Source organism: Protobothrops mucrosquamatus, unplaced genomic scaffold (genome assembly GCF_001527695.2).
Source record: "Protobothrops mucrosquamatus isolate PMUCROS unplaced genomic scaffold, P.Mucros_1.0 scaffold_99, whole genome shotgun sequence".
Lineage (NCBI taxonomy): Eukaryota > Metazoa > Chordata > Lepidosauria > Squamata > Viperidae > Protobothrops > Protobothrops mucrosquamatus.
Genome location: NW_015386175.1, coordinates 826,026 through 850,135, shown reverse-complemented (window position 1 = coordinate 850,135; position 24,110 = coordinate 826,026). Strand labels below are relative to the sequence as shown.

The 24,110-nt window shown below is 43.4% G+C and overlaps 1 protein-coding gene across 1 annotated transcript; it reads left to right on the top strand.

The window, feature by feature from the left end:
* Positions 1-121: 121 nt before the first annotated feature.
* AATK (apoptosis associated tyrosine kinase) lies at positions 122-23,278 on the top strand. Its single transcript, XM_029283975.1, has 12 exons — positions 122-263; positions 5,189-5,268; positions 6,403-6,521; positions 7,940-8,027; positions 8,521-8,654; positions 11,803-11,887; positions 13,304-13,425; positions 14,486-14,635; positions 16,020-18,960; positions 20,050-20,212; positions 21,823-22,056; positions 23,250-23,278. The coding sequence occupies exons 1-12, from the start codon at positions 239-241 to the stop codon at positions 23,276-23,278; spliced, it is 4,170 nt and encodes a 1,389-aa protein (XP_029139808.1). The 5' UTR covers positions 122-238.
* Positions 23,279-24,110: the final 832 nt, after the last annotated feature.

The window sequence follows — 24,110 nt, the reverse complement described above, 5'->3', positions numbered from 1 at the left end:
AGGAGGATTATGGGTCTAGAGAGGACCAAATGCATGTCTCAAACCTTCTCCTCTCCACATTCGTAGCATTGCTCTATTGCCCCATTCTACGTTTTTATTCTCCTTATCTTTCTTGCCCTAGGAATTCAGTAATGCTGACGGGGAGGAATATCCTAGTGAATTCTCAGCTCAGGGCTCACCAGCCACGCAGAATGGCCCCGAAGTTTATATTCTGCCTCTCACCGAAGTATCTTTGCCAATGTCTAGGCAACCTGGGCGCTCAGGTAATCAAGTGAAGCGTCTGCAATAAGCTTACTTCATTAAACTTTTTTTTTTCTGTGGATACTCGCAGTAGTGATTTTCCTGCTTTGTGTGTACAGCAGCATTGGCCAATTTATGCTATCCAGATGGATAGGACTACAATTCCCAGGGTTCCAGAATTCCAGGGCACCGTGTTCAGCAAGTCCCACAAATCTGGAGATTTCCATCTTAGAGAGAAGCAGTGGTTTTTTTTGTAAAAAAAAAAAAAAAAAAAAGGTGCCGGAACTCACACACGTCATACAACCCGCCTTGCCTACCCTACAAGGTTTACCTTTGTAGTTGGAAAAAAAAAACCCTTCAATTTTTAGTGTATCTAAAAGACTAGGATTTTGTTCAAGGTAAGTTAATACTATTAATGTTACTATGCACTGTATGGCTTTAAATTACAAGAAGGCATTTTATTAATCTTTTGGGAAAATTTACCACTGGCATACCCGTTTAGTTTAATGAGTGGAAATGTCAGCTTTCTATGTGGAATGAAATTGGCCCAATAAAACAAAATTTGGTTGCTCGTAAAAGATTGAATTATTTTTAAGAAGTTGTCAAACAAGGTGAAAGAGGGCCTCCATGTTTATGGGTCTCCCACCGCCACCATCGGCTTCCACACCACATGGTCCAACCCAGCCAATCAAGCCACTCTGGCTGTGGTGCTCCGGCGCCTCATGGCTCCTCCTAGAGGAGGCAGACAGCGCCGGAGGGGGCCCCACTCGCACCGTACCACCAGCGGGGCATTTTCAAAAACAAATGAGGATAAGAAGGGAAACAATAGGAAAAGAACGCAACTCTAGAAAATCCATTCCGGTGCATTCTATGACAAAAAAAGCCCTGGAGAGAAGTAACACCTGGATGGCATCTGCGTGGGAAAGGGAGACAGCAAAACTTTGAATTTTTCTGTTGTTGACAGTCTTGGAATTATCACCTAGATTTTGTGCTTCCGAAAAGAAACAAGGAGCCCAATTTCCCACAACTGTCAGAAGAAATCCTCCCTTTAATTATTGTTATTGTGCTGTAATGAACTGTGAGAATAACCTTGAAGAAGAGGAAGTGCACGTACAAATAAATACTTTAATCAAATGTAATGTGGTCATCCCTTTGAGATAGACCAAACGTGAATGGCAAAACCATGAATATTAAAACTACTTTTATTATAGGGTCACAGTAACAGAATCTTGCCATTCTGAGTATATTTCCCCTTCCCTACTTTTACCCCAAAGAGAACAAGGGAAGATCCAGTCTGAGATGTTTTTTTCTAAATCCATTCCTGCTCTGGGCTCAGATTTCTCTTATCTCATCATTGCCTTGGCTGTTCTCTTGTCTTCCTCCTCTTCCTCAAAGTTATTCTCACAGCCCTTTTACACATGCAGGTTCAAGATGATTTAAAAAAAGTGAAAGGACTCAGTGCTCTTTAGGACTTGGAATACTGATATTATCTTAAAGATACAAGCATTTGTAGCATAGAGCCCACCTCACCAAGTATTTCTCTCACAATAAAAATCTTAGATTTTAATATGCTATAGGACTCTTCTTTTTTCTTCTGCCAATGATCTGCATAGTTATCCCCCTGCACATTCTTATTATGTTCCTTCGGTAATGGTACATATTGTTCCATAGAAAAAGATGGCCTCAGTGATAGTAATAGCACAATTAGCTCCACTATTAACTATTAAGAGCTGCATACAAATAAATAGATAAATATGCCATTCTGGTGCTGTATAGAATGACCCAGAATGTCTAAACTTTACATCCTCCATATGTACGGGGACTAAATTCATGGAGGTCTCAGAGATTGCCTGGACATCCTGGAAATGTAACTCAGATGCTTTCAGAAGGCACAAGTTTATTCACAGTCTTNCTTCTTCTTCTTCTTCTTCTTCTTCTTCTTCTTCTTCTTCTTCTTCTTCTTCTTCTTCTTCTTCTTCTTCTTCTTCTTCTTCTTCTTCTTCTTCTTCTTCTTCTTCTTCTTCTTCTTCTTCTTCTTCTTCTTCTTCTTCTTCTTCCTCCTCCTCCTCCTCCTCCTCCTCCTCCTGTTCCTCTTCTTCTCTTTCCTCTTTCTTTTCCTCCTCCTTCCTCCCCCCCTCCCCCCCTCTTTAGAGTTAGTTTTAACAAATAATCAGGATAGTTTCTGCTCAACATTCTTAATAATTTCAATACATATAAAATATTAAGACTATATTCTATCATATGAGATAAATGTCATTCCTTTTTATGTCCTCTATTCATCATCCAAGGCTCTGAGTATCTTGGGTATTTTTTTTTTTTAATGTAGTGATCTTTCTGCCCTGTAAAACACAGATTTGGTTTTGATCTCACAAACCCCAGTGCTTTAGATGTCTGCTTAAAAACCTTTTTTAATGGAAGTCTTTTGTTTACAAAATACCCTTAATGCCATCATACTCATTTTGTTGAGTGTGTCAGTTTTGAATTAACATAGTGTATTTTTTCCCCAATGTTCTGCTTTTTAGTTTAATATTTCATAGCTATAGGCTATGGGGCTGAAATAATAAAGGCTTCTTTGGTTAGAAAGGTCTCCAGATGTGTGGATTTCAGTTCTCAGAATCCTATAGCATGCATGACCATGGCCAAAAATCTTGAAAACTGAGGTCTATTACATTTGAAGTGTGGCCAGATTGGTAAAAGAAGCTGCTATAGTGAGATGGAAGCTTTTGAGTTATACTTCACCAGAAAACCAGATGTTCTGTGTAAAATGAAATCTTTTACCATGAAATATTGCTTGGTATGTTTTATATATATCCCCAACCTCCATTCAGAGTTCTCAATTCAGTAGAGAGAATTAAAGCTAATGTAACAAGAATTGCTTGCAAAGAGCTAAAGTGGGATATACTAGCCCAGGGGTAGGCAACCTTGACTCTTTTATGACTCGTGGACTTCAACTCCCAGAATTCCTGAGCCAGCACAGCTGGCTCAGGAATTCTGGGAGTTGAAGTCCACGAGTCATAAAAGAGCCAAGGTTACCTACCCCTGCAATAGCCTCATAATGGTATGTATCCAACATTCTAAGCAGTTGTCTGCAGAACAGGATCTTGGGAGAATAAACCAAGAATTATTCTCCAAAGATCCCGTTCTGCAGACAGCTGCTTAGATACCTTCTGTCCTTTTGGACTCAGCCATCTTTTTTGTATACTGCAAGTCTCCAGCCTTCATATCCTCCAACCCACCTTTGTGAAGGGAATGCATAAGCTTGGCTGGATTCCCCCACAACCCACTTGCAGCTGCTTGATAGAGAATATGTTGAGGTGGATCAAATCCCCTTCTAAGCATGGTATTCGGTTCCTGTATAGGCCCACCTCTCTCCTGCAACGTCAATGCTTTGTTGCCATTGGAAGCAGCTGAGGAGAGAAGAATTTTTGTCTAACATATTCTTCCCCTGTCAATTTGTTTGGAGCCCCTAAAGGCTTGGTTCTTGAGTCCCATTCCTCTGTATATGGTCATGCTTTGTCACGCATCTTCTCACATCTGAGGATGTATTTGCTGCCTAGGCTGCATATTTCTATTGAATAGCCTAGGCTGAAGGCCATGTATTCCTCCGTCCCCACCTTCTACTTCAAAATCCTGGGGATTGCCCCTAAAGCAAGGAGATCCCTAATCTTGCTTTAATCATTTTAGTGCCAGGTATAAACAGAAGAGGAGAGCTAGTAATGGCAGTCCTTTCTTTAATAAGAGCCTGTTGCTCCTTTTTTGGGTGCTAGAACTTTGTACCTACCTATTGCTCAACAGCATATTTGTGGCGATACTAGAATTTTGTACCTACCTATTGCTCAACAGCATATTTGTGGCGATCTTCCAAATTTTCTCCTCTCTCTCTCTCTCTCTCTCTCTCTCTCTCTCTCTCTCTCTCTCTCTCTCTCTCTCTCTCTGCCCCCTCCCCCCTTAACTAGTATCTTCCAGATTATTCTGGTTTCTCACATAAGTATGCTGTAAGTGTGAGTTGCCAATGCCACCTTGTGGGCTCAAAGGGGCAAGGCATTCTGATTTAGGGGACATAGGAATTTGTAGGGCACCTTCCCTAAGTTGCATATACCTGGAGAACAGGCATACAGCCTGGGCAGCCAACTTCCTCCATTAGCTAGCTGGAGAGCAAGCAAAACAAGGAGTAATGGAACAGGCCTGCGGATAGGGCATCTGCCCTTGATCTTTTCACCTCAGCAGAGGCTGCTGCTTGTCCTGCCTGAAGGTTTGTTCTCCCCCACTACACTGGAGACAAAGGGCTTTTTCATCCCAGATCCCACGGGCCCTGCATTCCTTCCCCTGTGAAGCCACTGAGGAATCCGAGACTTCTCCCGCTGGGTGGGAGGGAGAGGGACGAGCCACTTAGCCATGCGATGGCTCCGCTCTGCTCTGCCCACACTGTGTAGCCCAGTGATCCAAACGGACCCCATAAAGAATGGATTCAATGTTTAGCTCTAGCCACTGCTGCCGAGGACAACAATAACGCCTTTGCTTCTCGGTGTGATGGGAACAGTGGTGTCTGGCACTGAGGGAATGAAGGGTGGCATTGCTGCGTTTGGGACACTGGAGAGCCTGCTTGAGTAGACCCTGAACAGATGCTTCCTAATGCCTGGAAGCTCAGGCAGACATCTGATTGTAGGAGAAAGCTCCTTGTTTCTTCCTGTGTTTGGGAAAAAATTCTTCGGCCCCGGCTTGATTCTGCCAATGTAGCAAAGAATTGCAACGAACCTGGTTCCAGAAGTTGATATCTCCACTTTTCTCTGAGGATTTTCCTGTATCTGAATCTGCATGCAGCTGTTGTCCCAGGCCTCTTCTTCTGCAGAAAGCTAGAATGAGACAGCATGGGGTCAAGCTGGTACAGCGACCAACTTATCAGAAGGAGGGTGCAGAAATTCAGACTGCTCTATGTGTTCCTTCACAGTGCAGTTGCTCAAATCCACTGACCTGGGACGCCACAGTCTGCTATACCTCAAAGAAATTGGCCATGGATGGTTTGGCAAGGTAAGTTGGGCTGATCCCCAATCTGCAATTAACACAGGAAGGATGGGAAGGAAGAGAGGATACAGAGAAAAAGCCAAAGTCAAAGGGAGTGAAATTAGTAAGTTGAAAGAATAGAGTAGATTTCATTCTTAGGCATCGGTGCTGTCCCTTTGAGTAGTGCTTTTGGCAGTAGGGGAGTGAGAGTGTGGAACAATATACGTTAACTTACAGAATTAAAAACAGAAATGTCAATTCTGCATTAGGTCCCAGTACATAAAAGTGAGCCATTTAGTGGAAAGAACAGAAGGCTGCTATTGTTCAACTCAATGAGGTGCAATTGCCAAAAGAGGAGAGGCAGAGGATAAGGATAACTCTGTAACTAATAGATTAGATCTGGCACTTCCCATAGACTCCATGCAGCATTACTGATTTTTCCTATTTTTATTTCTATTGCCTCCTATTTGGGCATTATAGAAAGTTTGCCTAGTTTTCCATTAAATGGCCACAGAAAGCCAGCTGAAGAACTGGTAGCAAAGTTGCGTTAAGACCCTGGAGCCTAAGAGCAGGGTAAACAAGAATACGTGTGCAGGGAAGTGGTGTGGAGGACATAGAAACCAAATGACTCTTTTATGGTGCGTTATAACCTGAAAAATACTTGAGAGCTAGACAATGGAATAAATATTACAAAATAAATACATGAATTAAATTTTTACGTGGAGCATAAAAACTTAAGCCCAGCTTATAAAGATAATTTATATTAGTGGTTGTGCTTTTGCAGAAAGCTTGTGTTGTGATTGTTAGTGGAACATTAGTAGTCACCCATTGGCAAATTACTGATCCAAACATTGGCTTGGTACTGTGGATGACTTGATTGACTCTTATGCATGAAAGTTTCCCAGTATTGTTTAAGAATGTCCATAAATGAAAAACCGAGAAGGGTTAGCAAATTTCTTATTCTTGCTGTATTATAAGGTTGCAGTAAATTTCGTGATGGAACTCTGGTGGCTACTTAAGAGGATACTGATCTATTAATACAGTTTTATAGTACAACTGTCGTGGCTCTCCCTAGCTCATAAAGTCATTATCAGCCTAAATCAGAAGTGCAAGATCCCAGATCAAGGTGACTGTACTGTATATCTCTCTTTTTCATTTTAGGTGTTCCTCGGTGAGGTAAATGCAGGGTTGAGCAGTACTCAGGTGGTGGTAAAAGAGCTTAAGGCCAGTGCGAGCGTGCAGGATCAAATGCAATTCTTGGAAGAGGCACAGCCTTACAGGTAAGTTCTCTTTCATCTTTCAATAGCAGGCTATGGAATATCTAGCTTTCCTCAGCATTTGGACAAAATTTCTGTGGAGCTGCACCTGTGAGCATACCACAGGTGTTCTTTTATTTGTGGCTATTACAGTTCCAGCCAGGATCTGTATAAGAGATATGGGAACATAAGGCTTATGTGAATGGAAACTATCTGCTTCCCCATGTTGACAGAACAGGGCTGGATCATAGGAGATGGTGATGAAAATATCTCTAGGTCAAAGCAGAAGCAGCTTTAAGACTGTCTATAATTTGGTCTGACGCCGACAAAGGAGCGAAAGAGAGAGTGCTGAACTTCAGAGCTTCCTGAATGTAGCACTCATACCCTTCGTAAAATAAAATGCAAATGTTAAGTTTAAAAAAATTAAATGACCCAAATGTAAGATTCTTGTGTTATTTTGAAAACTGACAAATTCCAGCCTTCTTACCCAATATATTATGAAACCTCAGTTAAGATTATCAAAATCTTGCAAGGTTTGAGGACTTCCAAAATTTGGGTCTTTTGTGGCGTCTCTCCCTCAAATAAATGTTATTAAGAAGTTATCAGAAGATCTACATGCTTGTAATCCTTAAAGATAAGATTTTAAAATAAAGGTGTCCTTGAGTTGAGCTTTACTCTTGATGATACATCCATGATGTTTTTATGGCAGTTTCACAAAATGTAGTTTGCTGTTGTCTTTCTTCAGGATGGTTCTTTCAACTTGCTTGTCAAACCTACAGGTTCTTCCCAGACTAAGTACTAACTAGGGTTGGTCCTGCTTTAGCTTCTGAGATGTCAAGATAGCTTACTCTGTATTACATCTTCTCTCCCAGTATGAATCCCGGAGTAGCAAAGAAATCTCCTGTTGGATCCAGAGAATCTGACCAAAATACACAGAAGGGGAGGGACAGTGCTGGGGAAGCAATGAATTACTTTACTGATTTATGAACAAACAGCTCTTATTGTTTCTGAGGTAGCTGGCACAGCTTAGGACCATTTATTTAGTGCCAGTTTGTGATTGTATCATAGGAGCCCTTCCCTGTCCTTATATAAAACGATGTGAAAGTAGCTTGAAAACCTAAAGAGAAAAGAAGCACTTTCAAACAAAGTCCTTTCTCAGCTAACTTAGTTGAGGTGTTACCTGTAAGCCTAGTGTATTTCTTCTTAACTGTGATCATCCTGCTCCTTGCTTTCTCACTGATCTTTAGCTGTTCCCTCACTTCTTTAGTTTCTGAGCCCTTTGATTTCTCTCATTCTATAATGCTGATGTACCTCAACCCATCTTGACCCAAATGCCCTGCCAGGTCTGCACATTTTTCCAAGCCCTCTCTTAATTTGGCTCTGGACTGCCACTTGCTTGCTTCCTTCATGTCTCACTTCTACCTCTTACCTTTGCTGCCCAGGGCACTCCAGCATACCAATCTCCTGCAGTGCCTGGCTCAGTGTGCGGAGGTGACACCCTATCTGCTGGTGATGGAATTTTGCCCATTGGTAAGTCATTAATGGAGGGAGGAAAATACAATTTCCCCTCTTCCCCTCAGCTTTGGGACAGGAAAGTGACAAAAGTGTGGTTGGTTGAAGAGATGTTCCTCTTGTCTCCTGGCTCTTGTTGGGATCATCTGAAACCATTGGTTCAGCAGGTATGTTTCTACTTTTATAGAAGTGTACTTTTTCATTCTCTCTGCAATGAGCTACTTTGGCTTGCTAACAATGGGTGGAGAGATGTCTTTCTTTTACCCATGGAACTGAAATAAGAGACTTTCTTCTGTCTCCCCAGATAGGCAGAATTCCAATATGGCCAAGAATACTTGAACAACCCCTCCATCTTGAGGGGGCAAATCTGAATCGTCATGGTCTCATTTTTTGACCACATTGCAGAAATGCTTCTCCCCCCCCCCCTTATTCCTCTTCAACCACTCACACCTCACAGAGAGAGATTTTTAGGCAGTTATAGTTGTGGGTAACGCAACTGCCACTCCAACAGGGTGACCTAAAGGGCTACCTACGAAGCTGCCACACTGCAGAGGCTCTGGCACCCGATCCTTTGACGCTGCAGCGCATGGCCTGCGAGGTATCCTGTGGCTTGCTGCATCTTCATCGCAACAACTATGTCCATAGGTAAGTTGAGAAGATTGGTTTGCTTTGCCATGCCTTCAGGTTAAGCGCATAAAAAGAAAATAGAAAATGGTTCTCTTCACGAATTAGCAGAGTGAAGATGGTTAGATGGAGAACTTAGAAAAGAGAATAATCTCAGGAGAACTTAGCAAATAAGGAAGAAGCAACACATGCTATTTTCAAAGCTATCCGGTGGTACCTACCCATACATCCATACATGTGTAGATCTTTAGATATACGGGTTTAGGGTTAAGGCCTAATCTTTTTGCAGGATTTGAGAAAGGAGTCTTTTCTAGTCTTGCCTGGGGACACCAGAACTGTATCTGCTTCCTGTGGAATTGGTGATGACAATGATATTTTGTAACGATATCCAAGGCCTGGTGACTAGGAGTGGAAATGGTGATAATCCAAAGGCATGGTTTTTTTCCCTGAAAACAAATATTCAAAAACACAAATTGGCAATTCATGGACTACGTGTCATGCCCCACCCCATTTCCTTTCAAATGATGGTGTCTCCTGCTGAAATTTGGAAAGCAGGCTCTCTAAAATGATTGGGGTTAGAAAATAGAAGCTGACAAACGTAAGATATTGAGGAAAGTATTACATTTCTATAAAGTTAATCTTCAGAACTACGTTGGAATTTATCTTCTAGTGACACCGTTCTCATGCTTTCAGAGGCATTTTTTTCATGACTATAGATGCATCCATTTAAAAATTAACAGAATTTTGGCACTAAGAGTTGCCCATCAGGGCTTTTTAAAATTTGACAAAGATAGTAAAAGTATAGATGAAAGTATGGTGTTCTGTTCTGCTGCTAAGGCTTTCATGCCCCCTTCTGGATCCCCCCCCCGGTACAATTATCTGGCTGGCTACAATCAGCCTCAGAGTTTTCTTACACTTATTCATTTATCAGATGTATTAAATATTACTGTGTTCCCAATCTTTTTTTATTCTGGCCCCACACTGGCCCCATTGTGTATCGTGGTAACTGAAGTTCTGTGTGCTTTAGGTGAGGATACACAGAGTATGCTCTCTGTAACATTGACTTCCCAACCAGCTTTCCCCTCTCCTGTGGTCTTGTCGGGAAACATGGGTCGCAGCATTTGGCTTCCAGCAAGAAACCAGACAAGCCTGGTTAACCTCTGCAGTTCCTGCTCTCTTCTTATCACCCGTTCCTCCCCGTCAACAATATCCTGGTGCTGAGTGAGTGGCACTCAGAGACTCCAGCATCAGTGATTTTGTTGAAGAGGGGGTGCTTTGCCATCTCCTGGACCATCTTTTATGGACACAAAGAGAGGGATGTCATAGATGTCTCAGGCTATTGAGCTGGAAGAGAAGAGTGCCTGGAAGATAAGCCTTTTGCTGCTTTGGCATGGTCTCTCTTCTCTTTCTCTTTCCTTCCCTCCCTCCCTCCCCTTTCTCTCCTTTCTCTCTTCTTATTTAACATAGCTATAAAGACTGGCATTATCTTTCAGAGTCGATATAAAAATGTGATTGAGTAATGTTTAAAATGTCACACAGCCTTTGCAAAGGGAGAGAAACAGGCCCATTTGTGCTGTACTGGACTTCTCTCCCAGAATAACAAAGGCAGCTATGGTGACTGTTGGGCTCAGCAATTCTTCTGAGATGGCAAAAGATGGGGAAAATAGATGTTGATGTAAATGCGATCAATACCATGGACCACACATCATGCTTTCATGCAATTGGAAGAATAGCTATAACTACCATCGTGATCACTGATAGAAAACGATGTGCCAGCAGTGGGAAGGAAAGGCTAAAATTGCCTCCCCCACCCAAAAAAAAAGCCCTCTGTGGCATGGCCATTTACTACATTTTTCAAGGAGACATTTTCTCTTGAGGGAGGTAGCTAAGTTAGAGGACAGAATAAGGGTCCAAACAGAATTAAGGTGGGCAGCTGGGTTTTTTTTGTGATTCAGCTCACAAAAATTAGTGTCCATGTGCTTTTTTAGGGGAGCATCTCTGCTCTGAGAATCCTCAATCCACGTTAAAGAACAGTACAGTAGTCCTTGGCTTACAACAGTTCATTTAGTGACCATTTGAAGTTACAACAGCACTGAAAAAAGTGACTTAACGACCGATTTTTACACTTACGACCATTGTAGCATCTCCATAGTCGTGCGATCAGAATTCGGACGCTTGGCAACTGACTCATATGTATGACGGTTGCAGTGTCCTGGGACCATGTGATCCCCTTTGCGACCTTCAGATAAGCAAAATCAATGGGGGAAGCCAGATTCACTTAACTACCAGATTACTAACTTAACAACTGCAGTGATTCGCTTAACAACTGTGGCAAAAAGGTCATAAAATGGGGCAAAACTCACTTAGCAAATGTCTCACTTAGCAACATAAGTTTTGGGCTCCATTGGGGTTGTAAGCTGAGGGCTACCTGTCAATTCAGGGTTTGTGGATAAACATGCAGCAGGTTTTTTTTTTTTTAAACAATTGAAATCAGGAACAGAGATTTTATGTGGCGTAGTTTGTTAAATCTTGCAGAGTGCAGACTCATCAGAAGAGCGGGAAGTGGGTTCCTCTCGTTATTATTGATAACTGCTTTCTATGTCATTCTTAGTTGTAAGACCATGTATAGGGCTGGCCTTGAAAATTCTACAGGCAGTGATGGGATTGAAATAACCTGAGCAACTGGTTCTCTTATTGGATGCAAGCCTGGGCCTCTGAGGCCTAGAACGGACTTCCGGATTTAGCTACCGGTTCTGCCAAACTGGTGCGAACCAGTTGAATCCCACCACTGTCTACAGGTGATCAGTTGCATCCATCTGTCAATCAGATAAATGCATGGTTTGATGGTAGGAGGATCTTGCTGGAAAATCAAAAGGAGAGAAGCTGAGAGAAAGCAGAACTTATCCCAATTGGTGTATTGTTGTATAGTGGCTTGGCTTTCTAACTCTATTTCTTTCGGAGGATTCATTTCTGGACATATTTCCAGGTCTAATTGGAGATATTCCTTATTGCCTTTGATAAGCTAAGTAATACAGACAGATTAGCAATTCTGCCCTGCACTTCAGCTGCCACTCCCTGGTTTAGGGGTTCTGCTGCTAATCTAATCTGCATCATAACAGGCCCGTTGATATTTCATGGATAAACTCTATTGAATATTTCTTTTGTCTAGTGACTTGGCCTTGCGGAACTGCTTACTCACAGCTGACCTTACCGTCAAAATTGGTGACTATGGCCTTTCTCACTGCAAATACAAAGTAAGTGTGTTAGGGGGTAGGGAACTGGGGTGGGGTGGGGGGACATGGAGTGAGAGCACTTGCTATTGGCAGGGTTTGGAGAGGACTTGAAAGGTTGACAATAAAAGCAGCTCTCTTTCCAGGGATGGTTGAGAGAGGGTATGGGGAAGGAGGGGAAATGGGTGAGAGACAAATACACCAAGATATATCAGAAGCTAATACACATTCACGCACAGGATCTTACGCATATATATTGTTAATACATTTTTTTTCATTCATATATACCAGTGATGGCGAACCTTTTAGAGACCAAGTGCCCAAACTGCAACCCAAAACCCACTTATATATCCCCGAGTGCCGGGTGGGTGTGGCCCACTTGGCGGGCGCAGCTACAGTGGGCTTGGCAGACTGGGTGGGCGTGGCCACTGGAGGGGTGTGGCTGCAGTAGTCATGGCAAATTGGGTGGGCATGGCTGGGGTGGGCGTGGCCACCTCGATGTTGCTTATGGGGAGGGACACCTGTGGGGGCAGGGTTGGGGGAGATCCAGGGGGTCTCTGGCAGGTGGGATGGTGGGCTCCCCAATGGCGGCTCCAGACTGGCTGGTCTTAGGCCAGTGATGGCAAACTTTTAGAGACCACGTGTGCTGGGGCAATGGCGTGTGCCCACTGAGAGGGCTCCACGAGCCGCCTCTGGCACGCGTGCCATAGGTTCGCCACCACTGATATATACAGTAAATATATGTGGCTGCTTTAAAGGTGGCTCAAAAATTTAAGCTGATGCAGAACATGGCCGGGCCAGTATTGTTGGAAATGAGGTGAATCTGTCAATGCATTTCCGAGCTGCATTTAATGGGCTCTTTATAATATTAAAAAAAAACCTTAAAATCTTTGCAGCCTACTAACTTAATGAAGCACCTGCACCCACTTGCTCCTACTTTAAGACTGCAAAGAAGGCTTTTCTTATTGGCCCCTGCAAGAGAAAAGACACATATTTCTTGCATGATCCTGACAAATGAAGTTCAGGAGCCCCCATCACTGACGTTTGAAAAACTTGCCTGTTTTCTATGATCTTCCCTTAAGTGTTTTTAGGGGAGATTTTTTGGGATGGGATGTTTGCTTATACCCTCGTAATTTTTTTTTATTAAATTGTATAGATATTGTTTTATTCCATAAGATGCTTTGAGAAGATCTGTATTCTACAAAGCAGGCTTAGAAGTATTTTAAATAAAAATAAAAATTAATAAACCAGGGTCAGATGACTGAGTTGGAGAAGTGAAAAGGCTAGGAGCAATTGGAAGAGGTATTCAGTAGTGCCAACCATATTTTTCACTGGCAAAAGAGTTTGGAAGCTTCAACTTTGGGCCAGGAACGAAGGGGCAGGTGGCATTGTGGCTGGTTTGATGGATTTGCTCTCCCTTTGGCCCTGCATGCCTGGCAGGATGACTACTTTGTGACCGCCGACCAACTATGGGTTCCATTACGCTGGGTAGCCCCCGAATTGATTGATGAAGTCCACGGCAACCTGCTGATCGTCGACCAGACTAAGACTAGCAACATCTGGTGAGAAAAATCTGGGTTGATGTATGAAATCCACTTGACATGGAAAGACAGGCCTGGCGCCAAACGTTTTAGACAAACAGGGTTAGAGCCAGGTTAGTCTAGTGGTTAAGTCACCAAGCTAGAAAGTAGGAGACCATGAGTTCTAGTCCCGCCTTAGCCATGAAAGCCAGCTGGGTGATTTTGGCCTAGTCATTCTCTCTCAGCCCAGTCCCCCTCACAGGGTTGTGGTTGTTGTGGGGAAAATAGGAGGAATAAGGTGTATTGGATATGTTTGCCATCCTGATTTAGTTGTTTGTAAAAATAACAAAAGTGGAATACAAATTAAATCAATAATAATAAATGGATACTACAACTGCTGTAGTAAAAGTAATCTTATTGAAGCATCTAATATTAATTGTATTTAAACTTTACTGATTGTTTATTTCTGGGCTAAACTCCAAATTCTGGTGCTTGTTTTTTATGGTTTAGGGCTGAGTTATATAAAAGGGAATTTCCCCTCTCCTCCCCCAATGTATCTTTTTGCTCATTAAGAAAGTAGGACAGTGTTTTAAATGACAGTCTTTGAAGTATGGAATTAACCTAACAGTTTTTGCAAGACTTAGGGTCTGGGTTATTGTAGTTAGAAGTTATTGATGGGACTTGTGTTCATATGTATCACTGGAGTGACTCTGCTTCTCGGCGTTACTGGAATTTTTCCTATAAATTGGTTTCATTTCTGTTTTCCATGTCTAGATTTTTTTTTCTCCTGATGGTGAATTACAAAGGGTGCTTCTAGGTGAAAGTTTTTTAAGGCAACTGTCTTGCCTCTGTCACAGAATTTTCTGGAAAATACAGCTTTTTTCTTCTTCTTTGACATGCACCCTTTCCATTTGCTCCTACTACCCCTGTCCATTGAGGAAAAAAAGCATGGTATACTCTCTCATCTGGGAGCACCTGAATATTTCAGTAACTAAGAGAGACTGCTCTGGCATCAAAGAATGTGATCTTGTGTATCAATCTTGCATTCTGGCTATAGTGTTTTCTACTGCTCTAGGCATTTTCGTTTTTCCTCTCTTGGCAGGTCTTTGGGTGTGACTATCTGGGAGCTGTTTGAGCTGGGAGGCCAGCCCTACTGCCATTATTCTGATCGGCAAGTCCTCACTTACGCTATCAAAGAGCAGCAGCTTAAACTTCCCAAACCACAGCTTCCACTCTCGCTATCTGATCGCTGGTGAGTAACTAGGTGGGGACAAGGGTTTTTTAAGGAGGACAAGGAAGAGAAAAGAATGATTGGAATATAGGGACAAACATGGTGGAGGAAAGGAAAACTTCTTGAGGAAAACTACTTGAACATGTAGGCATTCATCATGTTTGAATAAGCAAGTATCATGCTTCAAGGTTAATGTGTTAAATCTTATGCAATTGAAAGAATGAAAGATGGATGGACAGATAAAGGTAGCCCTTGCTCAACAACTGCTCACTTCTAGACTGAAGTTACAACGGACTGACTCAGAACTACATACAACCCGCTTTTGAAGTTCTAACACCTGCGGTCACGTGATTACATTTTGGGTGCTCAGCAACCAGCTCGCATTTATGTCTGCTTGCAGCATCCTGTGGTCATGTGACTGATTTTTTGTGTGTGTGTGTGTTTGGGGCTGGTTTCCAGTGTTTTCTTCCAGGGTCTGGCAAAAAAAAAAGCCCATTGGGGCAAATGGACTCAGTTTATGACCACGGTGCTTGCTTAATGACTGCAGTGTTTGCTTAACAATTAGAAGAACAGAATTGGAAGGGACCTTGAAGGCCTTCTAGTCCGACCCCCTGCTGAAGCAGGAGACCCTCTACCATTCCAAACAAGTGACTATCCAGTCTCTTGTTAAAAGCCTCCAGTGATGGAGCACCCACTACTTCTAAAGGCAAGCCATTCCACTGGATAATTGTTCTTACCGTTAGGATCATGGCAAAAGCAGTTGTAAAATAGTTGGCAAGCATGTGGTGATCCCCTTGACTATTGTAATTCTGGGCTCGGTTACAGTTGTAAATCAAGCACTACCTTTGCCTGCCTAAGGAGTACAGAAGTACTGTACATATGAGAAGGAACTAGATGTCTTGAATATGAGCCAGTAGGGTAGCATAACTGCTAAAAAGGCTGAGATAGTCCTGAGCTGCTTCTACAGAAGTACAGTATGGTACCTAGCCCAGAATAATATTTTGTCTAGGCCGTATCTGGACCACCATGTTAAGCTTTGATAAAGCTTTCTGCAGTGTTGATGGGACCAGGATGTTGATTGGAGCTGAGAAGCAAATCCTATCAGAAAAAGCCTTGTTTTCTTTTGATGCTGTTTTCTCTGACTTTTTTTTTTCTTACCCAGGCCAGTTTTTTTTTTTTATTTACATGAAGCTGTCATTATTGCTGTGCCTGTCTTAAAGTGTATTTTCGAGGACGGAATAATAATGTTGAGAAGAGAGAACTAATTCCCATACAAACAGATATATTTTGGAATGAATTATGCACTAATGGGGGGAAGGGTAAGCTCTTTGCGGGGTGCAGAATAGCCACTTTCCTGACAACAAGGGACCTCATTTGGCTCACAGCTGCTCCTTGCTATTCACAGGTATGAGGTGATGCAGTTTTGCTGGCTTCAGCCAGAGCAGCGCCCCACCGCAGAAGAGGTGCATCTTTTGCTCTCCTACCTCTGTGCCAAGGGGGCTTCCGAAGTGGAGGAGGAGTTTGAGAGGCGCTGGAACTCCATGAAACCCGGAGGCACCGGCGGTTCAGGTTCTGGCTCCAATCACATGGGTTTGGAGCTTTCCTCCTTCCCTCTTCTGGAGCATTTCTCCAACGATGGTGATGATGTTCTCACTGTGATGGAGACAAGCCATGGTCTCAATTTTGAATACAAGTGGGACCAAGGGAAAGCTGAACATCTCCCAGCCTCAGCTATGAGCCCTGGTGGGGCTGCACGCTATCATGATCTCTACTATTCAGCTAGCAGCAGCAGTGTAGGTGGGGGCGGGCACCTCAGCCTGGGGGTGTCCCCCTCTTGCTATGATTGTAAAATGCAGGGGTGCCCTGGTTTGCACACACCAGGGGTGGTCCCTGTGCTGAGTGCCCATAGCCCCTCTCTGAACAGCGAGTACTATATTCGCATTGAAGAGGTGGCATCTGAAGGCAGTGGGAATGACCTTGATTATACCGTGTGCTCCTACAGCCCTGAGTTTAGCCATTCTTCACACTGGCAAACCAAGGAGGACCACTATGAATCCAGCAATAGTCCCACCATCTCACTCACCATGGAACCCCTCCTGGGTCAATCGGCACACACTGAAAGTCACTGGGACCCCTCTGATTATTACTCCTATGGAGAACAAGACAATAAAGAGGCCCTATACTATGAGGATTCCCTGAAGGACAGTGCTGAGGACTACCTGCTCAAGGATCCCAATGCTTCTGAGTGGCCTGGTCTAGCTTTGCAGAAAACCATTTTTGCTGATCCACTGGGTGTGTCACCGTCAGTGAATTACACTTGTAAGGAGACTATATCGGACTCAGTCATTCTGGAAGTAGCAGAGGAGGAACGCTTGTGTGATAGTCCTAAAAGTGAAAGAAATGAAAATTCTGAATCCCCAAGTTCAGGCAAACATTGGACATCCAACACCTCAGCCAAAAATGATAGTGATCACCTACTGCCATCATGTGAACCACTTGACAAAGATAGCTGGTGTTACCGGCATATGATCACCTTCCAGGGGTTAATGGCACAGCCACTGTGCACAGTACCACGGGATGAGCCAACGTTAGGGATCAAAGATCTGCGAGCAGCTCTGCTAGGTGGGGAACACTTGTCATCATCTCACATAGGCTCCCCATGTCCAGACAGTGATTTGCCTGCAGAGGAAAACGTATCAGTTGAAAGTGCTACTACATTGTCTGGTGTAGAAAGCTCTACCGATCCGTTGATAGACAGCAGAGTGGAGAGCCCAGAAGCCACTACTCCACCATCAGGGGAAGCAGTTTTGATGGGGCTGTCATCAACATCATCACTGTTATCTTCCAAGGAAGAAGCTGCCAGCAGCATGGAGGCTATAGATCCAATTCTGCTGGATGAATCAATAGCTGAGGTGTCAAACATAGAAGAAGACCCTATGGAAGAGACCTCCATTGGATGCTCACCTAAATTGCCACAGGAGATCAATATAGAAAGTGGCAAGAACACCAGTAGTGAACAAGATAGAACTCCAGACAAGACTGTTTCCAGTACCAGTTTCCCTGACTTGGATGAGGCCAGTGATGAGGACTCAGCTGATCTTACATCTAGTGTTTTTATTGACTTCCCAGTTGACTGTCTTGAGCAACAAGATATAATCCCCACTTTCAAAAACTTACAGAAACAAGTAGGGACTCCAGATTCACTAGATTCATTGGAAATCCCCTCTACCACCAGCTCCTGTGATACATTCAGCCCCATAGCTTATATATCCTCAAGCCAGCCTAAGGCTCTGGATAGTGGCTATGATACAGAGAACTACGAGTCACCTGAATTTGTCCTCAGGGAACCTCATGAGTCACGGGAATCTGAAGGATCTGATAAGCTGGGAACATCTGAAGATGATAAGGATGATCAAGTCAAAGAGCAGAGTCTTTCTGATTCTTTTACAGCTGAGCTGCAGGCCTTGAATGAGAAGAATCCTTACCGTGACTCTGCCTATTTCTCTGACTATGATACTGAAGGTGGAACTCGGGAAGATGGGGAAGAGGACAGTGATGCTTCTGAGGAACATGAACTGGAGGTCTCCCAGTCACACACTGAAGAACTAAACGAAAACTCTGAACAAATTGGCAGGACAGACGAGTCTCTGCCAGCTGGTCTTGAGCCCATTTGTCCACATGAAGACTGTGGGGGTTGCATCTCTCCAGGAACAGAGGACCAGGACATGGGGAAAGACAGAGATATTAACTTGTCACAGGAACTGTTGAATGAAGCAACTGTTGATGAGTTCGATTCAAACTTCATTCAGGATAAGAATAATGGGATTGTTGTGCAATCACAGACACCAGCTCCCACCACCAGATCTTTCGTCTTGTCTCTTGTGGTCACCAGTCCAGAGGAACCCACTATAGGTGGTAAAGAAAATGAGGTAAAGGATTCAGGACAGGAGAATGTGACAAAGAACACTGAACAACCTGAGGAAAGACGGGCAATTGGCCATCCCAAGGAATCTCAGAGCAATGTTGCGCTATCACTGGAACTGTCGGGGGTACCATCCAAGCTCTCATGTAGACCCACTGATCTTGAAGAGGAAGAAGAGGATACTGAGGACAGTGATGAGTCCGATGAGGAGCTGCGGTGCTACAACATTCAGGACCAGAGTGAGGAAAGTGAGGAGGAATCACCTGCTGTGCCCATTGTAGTGGCTGAGAGCCACAGTGCCCGTAACCTGCGCAGCCTGCTTAAGATGCCCAATCTAGTGGTGGAGACCTTTTGTGATGACCTTGAGCGCAAGAAGAAAGCTGTTTCCTTCATCGAAGATGTTACTGTCTACCTCTTTGACCAGGTAACTTGTTGGGGAGGGGTTGAAGAGACAACATAAAGTAACTTAGAAAAGGACTCGGAACAGAAACGTAGGACACGATTTGTAGGAGTATGGTCCTCCGGTTTTATACGTTGGACTAAGGAGGATCTCCAAAATTTAGTATGACAAAACGGTAACGTTTCGACCCCTCCGACTATCTATAGGTTTCGTGGATCTTCTGTGGCCCAAGAAATATAAAACGTAGGCCGTGTAGACTTGACGTTTTAGGTCTAAAAAGATGTAAAGTTTGTGGTCAACCGGAAGTTTGCAGTGCAGATCTGATTATTCTGCGTACTTCAACCAATTGTTTACTGGCATCTCATTATAATATTCTGTAATCTTAGCCATAACAATACCAGCCAGTCTCCTCTAACCTCCCACCCTCCGGATGAATTGGAATACAAATCTCATCACCCATACAAACATGATTAAGACCTTCCTAGATGAGCAAAGATTGGGAGGGCAGCAAGTGCATGACTATAAATAGGGCTAGCAGAGCTGAACTGTGGTAGAGTTGTCTGTATCTTTACAATATGCTGCTATCTAGTATTCAGATGAAGCCCAGTTAATGTGAGTAATGTATAGCAGCATATAGTAGAGATACAGAAAACTCTAAACACTTGGCTGTCAGTGGCTGTCTGGAATTTTGCAACCCTGGATTAAATAGTCTTACACCAGGGGTGTCAAACTGCTGGCCCGCCGGCCGGACACGTCATCCGGAAGCCACGCCCACCCCATTGCCGGCAATGGCAAAACCGTCCCGATACGTTGTGCAATGTCATGTGACATCACAAGTTTGACATGTCTGATCTTACACAGTCCAGACTAACCCTAAAACGAGCTACATGTTCCAGCTAAACCTTAAAGTTAGACTTCACATTTTTAATTAACATAGAAATGAGCCAGCCATGAAAGAGGGAGGAGGTTGTTACGGTTACAGCTTCTTGGATGTTGAAGGTACTAAATAAGTAACTTCTGATTTTTCATAGGGTGTCCTGGATAATAGCAGAGTACAGTTTTCCCTCCCTCAGGATATGAACTAATTGTATCCATTGCATGTTTTACATGCAGGAAAGCCCCACCAAGGAACTTGCAGAACATCCTTTCCCAGGAGTGACCGAAGCTTCGCCAACGCCACCTGGGCAGGTGGAGAGCAAAGGTTCCCCAAGCTTAGCAGATGGGATATATTCACCCAACAGCAGCTCAGAAGGGAGCTCCTCTGAAGAGAATAAAAGTACGGATCAAAGGAGGAATACTCCGGATACTCTTGTGTAATGTGGGAGTAGTGATGAAAATGTCAGAGAACTTGAGTCGAGTAAAACGGAAAAAAAGCATCGTTCTAACTAATGATATAGAAGGTATTTACCAATACTAATCTTGACTTAAACTGGGCAAACCTAACCGTCTTGCGGACATGGATAAAACTGATTTGACTACACAAAGTTTTATTTTGTGAATAAAGGTAGTCCTTGACTTACAACCAAAATTATAATGGGCCTACCTTACAACATGGATTCCCCTGCAGTCACATGACTAAACTTTGGGCGCTTAGCAACAGGGCCACATTTTATGGCCGTTTGCAGCACCCACAGTCATGTGATTGCATTTTACGACGATTTTGCCAAAACTTGTCACTTCTGGTTTTGGGCAAAATCGTACCATAGCAAGGCATTGGTTTCCTTAACCACAGCAGTGTTTGCTTAAGAACCATGGAGGCCACTTATGTGCTGCGAAAAAAAAGTCATAAAATGGGGCCGGTCACATGGCCGACCCATTTTGCAACCACCACGACTTACTATTATGATAGGTAGACTCCATTAAGGTTGTAAGTCAAGGACTGTGTTTGCCCTGTTGCTGCTTCTTCCATATGTGTATTTTCTCAGAAGAATCCTGCAGATTCAGATAATTTGTCCCATTTCCATAAATTCCATCTGTCATGGACAAAAAAACAACATCAGAAGGAATCTGGACTCATAGAATTTTGCAGGCCAGAATAGTGCTGGTCAGTAGTACACCTGGTCTCTTTCAATGTCTTTCAGATTCCATATTTGACTTGGGAACAAGTAGACATTTTTAGTTTTCTCTTATTACAAACTAGTTTATGAGTAAGAATTTCCAGCTTGTAAGTTTGGTTGTTAAAAGCAGCTTGCTTAACAAGTTTGTGATGGCCATCATAAGATCATAGAGAATGATGTTGTAGTAATGTACAGGTAATCCTCAATTTACAACCACAATTGAACCCCAAATTTCCAATCCTAAGCAAGACAGTTGTTGAGTGAGTTTTGCCTTATTTTATTACCTTTCTTGCCACAGTTCTTAAGTGAATCACTGGAGTTGTTAAGTTAGTAACACAGTTGTTCAGTGAATCCGGCTTCCCCATTGACTTTGCTTGTCAGAAGGTCACAAAAGTGACCCACATGATCCCGGGACACTGCAACCGTCATAGATACATGTCAGTTGCCAAGCGTCTGAATTTTGAACACATGACCACGGGGATGCTACAAAAGTCGTAAGTGTGAAAAATGGTCATAAGTCACTTTTTTCAATGCTGTAGTTTCAAACAGTCACTAAATGAATGATTGTAATATAGGATTACCTATATTTTGCACAGCGATTTTTTCCCCAAGCCCTCCAAACTTAACTTAAACTTAAACTTAACTTAAACTTAAACTTAAACTTCTAGGGAGCCTGGCCAAAATCCAGCATATCTGGAAGGTGTCAGACTGAAGTCTGATACAGGAAATCCTGTTGGAGTTTGGGAAACTTCGTTGTATAGAGTGGGTGAAGGGAGTAGCCTTCATATCGGTCTCTTCCTCTTTCCTAAATCTATCCTTTCCATTTCAGGTGTTGGCTTTGGATGGGATGATGACTTTTCCCTCATACCTGTGAAATCACCTCTCCTGCCATCAATGACTTCAGAGGCAGCTGAGGACAGTCTCCCCAGACTGTCACCCACGCTAGCATCTGCTCAGAAGCAAGTGCTGCCCATCCAGTTTTCACGCTTCACAGTCTCACCTGCTGCAGTATCACGGTTCTCCATCACACATGTCACTGACTCAGATGTCGAGCCGGTAGGAGGTAAGGTCCATTTTGACATTACAAAAACTGCAGAGGAGAGTGGCCTTAAAAAGGAACGGTAAGCCCCCAAATACCCAGAAGTTTCCTGTTCTTGGGGCAAGCGTTGTGGAGTCCATATGATCTGATGTAGAGGTCTCATGATTAAAGCCAGGAAATTAAAAATTAGATTGAAACTCTGGATAGGACATGAAGAACTGTTCTGAACTGGTTATTTTTATCCCTTGCACTGAATCTTGCCCCAAGCAGGGGCCTCTTCTGATTCTTGGTTGAGTCACACTGTAAACTCAGTGGGAGGATTTATTTTACTGAGGCCACATTAATATGAAATTATTTCAGTTTTCCCCAAATTTTAAGAGCTGATCGCAATATTTGTGGCATTAGATTAAAGGAAAGGAACAGCAATGTAGAAGATGGCATTGACAAACCTCTTCCATAGCATTGCTGAGAAAACAATGTAAATATAACCATAACAGTCACCAGGAGACAAACTGGAGTCAAGCTTGACACAAGAGAACTTGATTTATGATTTTTTTTAGCAGGAGTATGGAGATCTACCTTTTCGTAATCCAGAGCCATTCATTCATATGATAGCAGGAGGTTTAGGATCCTTCTTCCATACTTCCAATGTTTCTGTTTCCTTCCAGTTTGGCGGTGTGATTAAAGTGCTGGCTTAGCAATCGGGAAACTGAGTTCTAGTCCCACTTTAAGCATGAAAGCCAACTGAGTAACTTTGGGCCAGTCCCTCTTTATCAGCTCAACCCCCCTCACAGAGTGGTTGTTGTGGGGAAAAGGAGGAAGAAAGAGTATTTGGTACTGTGTGTTAACTGTCTTGAATTACCAGTAAAATAATAAAGGCAGGATAAAAATCTAATTTAAAAAAATCTATTCAGATAGAAGCCCAGGCTGGCACAAATCCTCGGAAGGTAGTTGACTTGCCTGTGGAAACTGGGAAACTTTACCCCAGTTCTTAAAACATATCTGACTAGGAAGGAAGTTGTGAATCCCTTTTACAGACACACCATTAAGCTTCTGTCCATATGTCATGAACTGAATTCAGTCTGTGGCTTACAGTCCTGAGGCATCTGGAAAAAGACATGGGGTGTTGGGAAAGCTAAGAACAATACAAGGAAAAGGGCCACTGAGGCCTCTAGTTATGTGGTTGCAATTTCTAACAGCTTCTTCCCTTTTTCTAGGCAACAGCGAAAATGGCAACAGAGAGTGACCTTGGCTATCTCTCCCTTTTGGACTTCCTACTTTGCCCCCATGGCACAGTTTCTGCACCAGGGGACATGAGCACGGATAAGGCCCAGGAGCTGGCTGGAGCAGAACTCATTCAGGGCCTCATTCAGATTTTATTGGACAGATTTTGACTGCTGCTGGGCTGGAGCCACCCTACCATGAGGTGGTTTGCGATGGTTGTGCAAACATGAGTGTGTGTTTGCGCGTGCGCACACACCCAAGAAAGTGTTTGTGTACAAATAGACATATATAGACATATAGAACCTATAGCATTTAAAGGGTAGATCTGTGACCTTGCTAACATTGCCACATAAGCCATTGTAATACTCCTAGCTCATGCCTCTTGATGTTCTGACCCACACTGACTTCCCCAGTTGGGGCGCTGCCCTGAGACCTCCTCTCCCTGCCTGTTCTGTGAGCTTATCGTGTCTTCTTTCCACACCCCATAGGGGATATTGAGAGAGCACGTAGCCTTGTGTCTTGTGCCATTCTGACATGCTTCAGGTGGCCCCTCAAAGCACTGGTACTTGTGTCTTGCCACAGGGGGCAAGCTCTCCTTGTCCTTTCCTCAGTGTGCTGTGTCCGAATATCAAGTGGAGTTGATGTGTCCAGTGGACACAATCAATTAGCGGAAGAGCTAGAGACAAGTGTAGGCCAAACACCTGAAACTGGTAGGGCAGCCAGCTGAAGTGAAGATCACATTTAATGTTTTGAGCAGGGAAGACTCCTGGTCTTAGCAACCATTCCCCCTTTTTTGCTTATGTTTTTCATTGACCCTGGGTTGCTGTCGCTCTGTTTCATCATGGTTGCGGAGC

What these genes read in the sequence shown, in the direction of transcription:
- AATK (XM_029283975.1), top strand. Translation starts at nt 239, where the DNA reads ATGTCTAGGCAACCTGGGCGCTCAG. An exon ending in GCCATGGATGGTTTGGCAAG is followed by an intron (nt 5,269 to 6,402) that starts GTAAGTTGGGCT and finishes TTTTCATTTTAG; the next exon opens with GTGTTCCTCGGTGAGGTAAA. An exon ending in TGATGGAATTTTGCCCATTG is followed by an intron (nt 8,028 to 8,520) that starts GTAAGTCATTAA and finishes CCACTCCAACAG; the next exon opens with GGTGACCTAAAGGGCTACCT.